The 8336-nt window shown below is 48.4% G+C and overlaps 1 protein-coding gene across 2 annotated transcripts in view; it reads right to left on the bottom strand.

Annotated features, from left to right (window-relative positions):
* Nucleotides 1–7248: 7248 nt before the first annotated feature.
* Nucleotides 7249–8336, bottom strand: part of ISY1 (ISY1 splicing factor homolog) — a 26984-nt gene continuing 25896 nt past the window's right edge. For both annotated transcript variants that reach the window (XM_014543908.1, XM_005871456.2), the window contains 2 exons: nt 8163–8249; nt 7249–7780 (listed from right to left, as the gene is read on the bottom strand). In XM_014543908.1, coding sequence (XP_014399394.1) covers nt 7673–7780; nt 8163–8249 — 195 coding nt within the window. In that variant the 3' untranslated portion in view covers nt 7249–7672. The remainder of the gene's footprint in view (nt 7781–8162; nt 8250–8336) is intronic.

Raw genomic sequence — 8336 nt, 5'->3', positions numbered from 1 at the left:
TAAAAAAAATAAAATAAAATAAAAGTAGCAGATGAAAAAAAAAAAGTAGCTGATGAGATGGAATGGCTCTGGGAAGGTGGGGCATGTCAAAACTCAGAATCCCAGAAAAACATCTGCCTCTAGCTCAGAGTGGCTACCCAAGGCACAGGGTGGAGAAGGGGAAGGGAAAGATGAATCTAGGAATCAGTATGAGACAAGGCTGTCACCAATTAGACTTAGAGGCATGAGGAAAGGAAGGAAGAAGGAGGAACATTGAACGTGTGGGATGGGATGGGATGGACAAGTGGCCAGATAGCCCAGTTGGTTTTTATATTGGCCTTGCCTGGAATTAGTTTGGGACGGGGTAATGCATGTTGGTGTTGGCATAAATTTTGCCAGAGAGCCCAACCACCATTTGCTTTTGTAGGATGATGGAAATGTTCTAAAACTGGACTGTCATGAGTATTGTATGACTCAGAAAATTTATCAAAATCTTCCAAATGTACATTTATAATAGGTGAATTTTATGGTATGCAAATTATCTCTATATATAAAAGCCTAAGTGACCGTTGGACTGTTCGACTGGTAGCTATGATATGCACTGACCACCAGGGGGCAGATGCTCAATGCACAGGCATGGAAACATGGAACAGACTGATGAGTCTCTGTGGGAAGGGGGAAGGGGGTAGGTCGGGAAGATATTAACCAAAGATCTTATAGCATACTAGAGACCCGGTGCACGGATTCGTGCACCAGTGGGGTCCCTCAGCCTGGCCTGTGGGGATCGGGCCAAAACCGGCAGTCCAACATCCCCTGAGGGGTCCCGGATTGCGAGAGGGCGCAGGTCAGGCCAAGGGACCGTACTGGTGCACAAATCTGTGCACCAGGCCTCTAGTCTATATATATATAAAAGCCTAAGTGACCGTTAAGCCCTGACGACTGGACGGTAGCTATAATGTGCACTGACCACTTAGGGACAGACACACAATGCAGGATCTGCCCCCTGGTGGTTAGTGCGCTCCCACAGCCAACCCCCAGTGGTCCCTCCCCCGCCCCCATCAGTGCCCTGACTGGTCCTGATGGGCCCAATCTCAGGCCAGGCCGAGGGACCTCACCCGTGCACGAATTCATGCACTGAGCCTCTAGTATCTCAATAAAGCTGTTAAAAAAAAAAAAAGAATATGCATTTCCTCTCTTTTAGTGGTAAATTCCTGAACAGCACAATCGCATTTTATCTGAAATTGAATTATGCTTATTTAAAAATAGAGCAATTCAAAAAAACATTTGCAATGTCTCACTTAGACCAAAATTTGAAATGACACACCTCAATTTTTAAAAAAATGTATCAAGAATTTAACATCCTGCCCTCACCAGTTTGGCTCAGTGGGTAGAGTGTCGGCCTGCGGACTGAAGGGTCCCAGGTTCGATTCTGGTCAAGGGCATGTACCTTGGTTGCAGGCACATCCCTAGTGGAGGGTGTGCAGGAGGCAGCTGATTGATGTTTCTCTCTCTCTCATCGATGTTTCTACCTCTCTTTCCCTCTCCCTTCCTCTCTGTAAAAAGTCAATAAAATATATTTAAAAAAAAAAAAGAATTTAACATCCTTAAAGCTAAAGGCCGGTAAGCTGAATGAATTTTAACTGTGCTATTGCCACAAGGTGGCACTATCCTAGCTGTAACATCTGAAGAATGTGCTGTAACACCAATGTTCTGTGAATCAGAACCCCAAGTGATTAGAGAGACAAGTGCCATCCTTCTCTTTCTTCCTCCCTCCTTTCTTTCTGCTTTCTCTTTCTTTCTACAGTCTCCATCATTATAGCCTCTAACAAGATTATCCATTTTGTTTTATTTGATGGTGTCCACACTAGTTCTGATAATGTGCCCCCAATTAGAAATGAAGGTGAAAAACACCATGAAAATGACCAGACACCAAACATACCACCGTGTTCTTTAAAAAAAAAAAAAATTTTTTTACATATATATATATATATATATATATATACATATATATATAAAATTATTGATTTTTTACAGAGAGGAAGGGAGAGGGATAGAGAGTTAGAAACATCAATGAGAGAGAAACATCGATCAGCTGCCTCCTGCACACCCCCTACTGGGGATGTGCCCGCAACCAAGGTACATGCCCTTGACCGGAATCGAACCTGGGACCCTTGAGTCCACAGGCTGATGCTCTATCCACTGAGCCAAACCGGTTAGGGTGGTACCACCATGTTCTTAATATAGAAGAGTGCTTGATGCAAAATATTAGACAATTTAAAAACATCAAGAAAGCAAACTATGCCACAGCAGTTGTAGACTTAATTGTCCTGGGCTGATGCTGGCTGAGGTCTGGGAAGTCTCCCTCCCAGGCAGTCCTCACCTCACCTGACAGCCAACAAAACTACAGCCATCCCATTCTCCCCTCCCAGAAGTCCAAACCTTCATAAACAGGAGTCAAATGAACCCCAACCCTCCATTCTTGGTTTCTTTTTTTGGGGGGGGGGCGGGGTTGTTATTTTGCAGCAAAGCAGGCAAGAATTTATTGGTTGCAGCAAAAGTACACTCAGGACAGTGAAACAGGAAGGGCTTAGCATAGAATCAACAGGAGAACCTAGGCTGGGCTGCTTTGGCTCAAGGGAGGTCAGAGAAAAGGGGGCCTTGGAGATAGATTCAGGGGGTTAGCCTGGGACAAAATACTACTGCCTATTGTTCCCTTGGTTGCAAGTCTCTGTGGGTCCCTTACAGTTTAGGAGATGCATGCCTGTGGGGAAGTAGAGGAGGAAGGGAATGGCACGGGTGTTCTCCCCAGATGGAGAGCATGCCTGTTTGTGTTGATAGTACCCATCTCACACTTAAGGCTCTGACTGAAAATATGGGGTTATCTGGCTCTCAGCACCCCTACTTGAACCTCCCCCAACTCCCCACTACCCTCAGACCCAGAGCAGTGCCCCTCCACCCCCAGAGGACTGCCCTAGCTTCCTCCCCTCTCAGCTTCTAGTTGGCCCCACAGCCCCCCTACCCTCACACCAAATGGGCCTACTAGAAGTGCTCTTACCTAGCTACCCCCTGCTCAGACTTCAGTCACAAGCCCAGACCCTCCAAACACTGCACGTTCAAGGCTCACCTTACCTCATATGGTCCCTGGTCATAAAGCCCCTCCCCTATTTCCCAGGCCCTCAAATTTGCCAGTGTGGGGGTTCAGAATGAGCCACCCTAAGATGTGACTCAGTGGTATATAATTACTTTGAGCTAAAAACAATTTTAGCATCAGGCTCATAAGAAACTTCTGCCCCTCTCTTTAACTACCTAGAACTTGAATCAGGGGCCTTGCCCATAATAAAAATTATCAGAAATAACTTTTTAAAATACATTTTTATTGATTTCAGAGAGGAAGGGAGAGGGAGAGATAGAAACATCAATGATGACAGAGAATCATCAATAGGCTGCCTCCCGCATGCCCCACACTGGGGATCGAGTCCACTGACCTGGAATTGAACCGCAACCTCCTGGCTCATAAGGCAACGTCAACCACTGAGCAACACTAGCTGGGCAATAACTTTTTTTAAGTTTTAGAGAACTGCAGCTTTCTTTTTTAAAAATGTTTTTATTGATTTTTAGAGAGGAAGGGAGAGAAAGAAATATCAATGACGAGAATCATCAATAGGCTGCCTCCTATGCAACCCCCACTGGGGATTGAGCCCACACTCCTAACGGGAATCAAACCAGTGCTCTCGGTTCATGGGTCGACGCTCAACCACTGAGCCACACTGGTTGGACAGACATAATGTCTTTCGACCTGTCTAGAAGTCAGGGTAAACTTCTGTTTACTAAATGTCTGTTTTTGGCCCTAACTGGTTTGGCCCTAGCTAGTGGATTGAGCATCAGCCTGGCAAACAGAAGGGTCCTGGGTTCTATTCTGGTCAAAGGCATGTACCTCATCCCTGGCCGTAGTCAGGACATGTGCAGGAGGCAACCAATCAATATGTCTCTCTCCCTCCCTTTCACTCTCTCTAAAAGCCAATGGAAAAATATCCTCGGGTGAGGATTAACAAAAAAATAAACAATAAGTGTCTGTTTTTGTTATCATTCTGCAATGACTCATTGAAGTCCCCAAGGTACCTTACTTCACCCCTAGCTCAGGATGTCTTATATACATCCATGTTCCCTTTCTATTTCTGAACCTCTCCTGCAGGCGAGGTCTCTCTATCATGTATGTAAGGTTCCCATACACATGTATGTATTATATTTGGTCATTTTCTTTTGCTAAGCTGTCTCACGTTTATTAGTAGACCAGCGAGAAGAACCTTGAGAGCAGAGAAGTTTCTTCTTCCCCCACACCAGTTTTCACAGGATCCTACAGGGCCCAGACAGAGGCCTGGGAGCAGATCTGCCTGTCCCACTCATCTTAGTGAGGTGGGAACCCAGGCTCAGTGACTCGTAGAAAAGTACCCTGTGTAGAAAGTCTGTAGTACAGGGTCAGCCCTACAGAAGATATTACCTCTATGGGTTTTTTTTTCGTTTGTTTGGGGTGGAAGTGTGTGTTGGGGCGGGGCGGGGGTGTTAAAGCAGGAGGGAAGCAGATGTAAAAATGCCTGAAGGGCCAGGGTGCCGCTTGTAGTCTCCCAGTGGACCTGTCTCATTAGCCAAGCAGTACGTGCTGGAAGTGAGAGAACACCTGGTGACCCCAGGTGGAATCCTGCTGCATTAATGTGAGCAGGGGCTTTGGGAGGAAGCAGTAAGATGGGACAGTTGTAAAGGATGGAGTTGGGGTAAGGCATTCGATGAGTCAGCAAAACCAGCCCCTTAATTCTCCATTAGTAGGCCATCCCTCTCACAGCAGCCCATGGTGGGGAGGAAAATTGGTTGGGTGTTGTCCCAGGCACTGAAAGTTTGCCAGTTCGATTCCCAGTCAGGACACATGCCTAGTTTGCAGACTAGATCCCTGCTGGGGGTGTGCAGGAGATAGCCAATTGATGTTCCACTTTTACATCAATGTTTCTCTCTCCCTCTCCCTTCTTCTTTCTCTAAAAATCAATAATAAAAAAATCTTTTTTAAAAAAGTTTTTAATCTTTTGTTTATAAATTACCCAAAGTAGGGGCATGTGAAGTCAAGTCAGGGGGCAGAGTGCAGGGGATAGGGTACAAGGGAGGGAAGGCAGTATGAAGTCTAGGTGAGGCTGATAGGACAAATCTTGAAACCGGTTTGGTAAACAAAGAATCCTGACAGAGCATGAGCTGGGCCACCAGTGGTCACACCCACCAAGCCAACTCAGGTTCCCCCACTGTCCCCGGCCTGTGGTGCGGGCCCTGCAGAGATTCCATTTCTGGGGTCTCTGGCAAACAAGCAGCCAGGACCTGTAGGACAGGAAGAAGCCTGGGGAGGATCCCATCTCTGTCAGGAAAAGCAGCAGGATGTCGGGCCAGGTACTTCTGTAGTCAGGGAAGTTTAGCTCTTATTCCAAGTCAAATCTCAGAACCCCGTGAGGGCCAGACTCCTCTTGTTCACTGCTTATTCCCAGCGCAGCTCCGAGAAGGGGCTCGGCACCTAGGTGCTGGGAGCACTGCTGAGGCCTGAACTGGCTCCGGGCACCAGGAATCCTGTGAACCCAGAGTCCACCACGATAATGGGTTTGCTCCTGGCCGCTCACAAAAGGCCTCGGCTGAAGGGGTGCGATGGAGAGAGCATGGCATGACTGCTCATGGCAGCCAGGTGGCACGCATCCACCTGCCAAGCCCCGTTCTGAGACAAACTGACATCATGGCTCAGACCAACCTCCATGCAAAGTCCAGGCCTGCCCTGACTAGTATGCGCTTGGGCAAGCCATTTCTCCACTCGGGGCCTCAGTTTCCAAGGACATAGGATACTTAATTCCTGTCCTGCCTGCATCGGGGATGCCAAGATGAGATCCTGGGCTGGGAGGAGCTTAGTAACGGGAAGGGCTGGAGCAGGGCCTCCTGTCTGTCTGTCCCCGGTGGCAGAGGCTGCTGACTGAATAAGGAAGGCCCAGAGCCCTGGAAACACCAGATGGGCCACACTCCAGGCACTTGCCAACCACCTTTTCCAGGGAGAAGAAACACCGTTGTCTGCATTTCCTGCTCTCAGTGAATGCAAGGCAGCCCCAAGCCCAATGTGTGCCCCTTGAAAGAAAAACCCACATCTGAGCCGGGCACTGCACACCCATCCCAGAGGCTCTGATGTGGGCCAGGCTGTGCCAAGGGTCCTTCCTTTTCTCTGCCCTCAGCAGGGACTGCCCAGACCCCGGGTCAAACTCACAAGTCCAGTCCTGGACTTTGAGGCAGGGAAACTGAGGCCAGGGACCTGGAGGGGCTTATTCAAAGCCCCCACTGAATGTGCACCTGAACCTCCTAGTTCGGGCCAGGCCCGGGCTGGGTACTGGGTCCCAGAGCTGAATCTGACTCTGCTCTGCCCCAAGGCCTCCACTCCCAGAGCTCCTACCTCAACCCCTTCCTGCACCCTGCACACATTTGCCCAGCGGCTTGGGTGGGGGTTGGGGTACACCAGCACTTCCTTCAAAGAAGCCAAGACTCACCTGAAGAACCAAACATCTCCTGGCCCTGACACTGACTCTCAGACACTCCCAGGACCCCTCTGCATATGGGGAGGCCCCCCGACACTGCCCTAGAGGCTGCACCATTGCTGTCAGTTCTCCCACTGGAAAGAAAAGACCCAGCTCAGGTGGCAGGTTTAGATCCAACTGGTGCTTCCTGGGCAATCCCAGTGTACTTTCACCCAGGCCACTTAGGGGGCACAGGAAGGTTGGCTCTGCCCACTGACCTCAGCTTAATGCAACCATCACCTTGATACAGGGAGACCAGGGAACAATAAGCTGCAGGCATGGAGGTTTCCCCTTCATATAAAAATCTTTAATAAAAATAGCTCTCAAGTGGCCTAATATATGGTGATGGAAGATTGACTTTGGTTTGTGGGTACACAATGCAACATATAGATCTTGTATCATAGACATCTATACCTGAAACCTATATGATTCTATTAACCAATGTCACCCCAATAAATTTAATTTAAAAAAATAAATTTTAATTTTAAAAAATAGCTGTCTACAGAACCAGTCATAAAACAGAAATAGCAAACTCAATTTCCTGCCACCTGGGCAGGAGGGAATGAGGCAAGCTGAGCAGGCCACAGAAAACTATGCCAGGCCCAAAAGGTACAGCTCTGGCTGGCTACTGACACATGGGATGTGGGCTCAGGGTTGACACATTTCATTTTTCAAGAGGAGTTACAAATAATGTCTGGTTAGGAAAAACTTCATTTTTTTAATGGTGGTCACTAACTGATCACCCTCCCCACCAAATGGCAGTTAAAGGTTAAATAAAACACTTACAGGCAGCCAGTTAGCAGCCTGTTTTACACATTCAATATAAAAATAAGTGGGTCATACAGTAGCAAAACATTTGTACAAAGGTGACAGCTAAACTGATAGCATGTAGGCAGCCTGCAAGGGAGGGGTGGGACAGACTCCTCCCCCGAGACCATAGCTGAGGTAAGAAAAGGTAAAAGAACGAATGGTAAGAAGAAGCAGGGAGCCTTGCCGCACTAGCCTGCCAGTCTGTAGTCCCAGGACAGCAGAACCCTGTAGGTTAATGCAAGGGCCAGCTGGGGCTGAAGAACTCCCGACAGGTTTCCAGACCCAGGGAGCACCCTCACTCAGCCCTAATATCCCATGAGTCTTTTGGCCTCTTCGCTCTGGGCCTGCAGGGTCTCACTTGCATACTTCTGGAGGAGTTCCATCTTCTTCCTTCGCACAAGTGCCTCCTCGATCTGTGAATAAGAGTAAAAGACTCAGGCAACACTCCTCAGTGAGGCCCTCTATGTCCTGCCAGAACCCAGCCAGGAGGGAGTCCCCGTGAAGGAGGCCATTGAGGAGCTCAATACCCAGAGCGTCTTGAAGGTCCCTTTCTCTCCCACTGGAAGCATGTGAACAACAGAATGTTTACCAGTTTCCTCTAAAGCAGATAAAACCCTGCCTTCTCTAGATCCCACCCCTATTACGAGCACAGTGACCAGTGCCATGTGGTCAGGAGTCAGAGCTGCTCGTACGGACAGATGGGAAAAGAACCCAGTGAAGCACTCAATGGAGTCTCCTTTAGAGGCAAGGCCCCTGGCACCTGGGAAACTACACCTCCAACGCAGCTCACCCTACCTCTTGCTGCGACGGCACAGGGACATGGGCGATGAACTTCTGCTGCTCATCTTCGCCTCCTTTCTCCTGGCTGCCTTCCTCATCAGACTACAAACGGAGAACAACCAAGAGTCCGTGAGTAGGAGACCATGAAATAAACATTGGCAGTGCTATAAAATGCACTACTCTGCAGCT

Source organism: Myotis brandtii, unplaced genomic scaffold (assembly GCF_000412655.1).
Source record: "Myotis brandtii unplaced genomic scaffold, ASM41265v1 scaffold342, whole genome shotgun sequence".
In the NCBI taxonomy this organism is placed as follows: Eukaryota; Metazoa; Chordata; class Mammalia; order Chiroptera; family Vespertilionidae; genus Myotis; species Myotis brandtii.
This window is presented reverse-complemented; position numbering and strand designations above follow the sequence as displayed.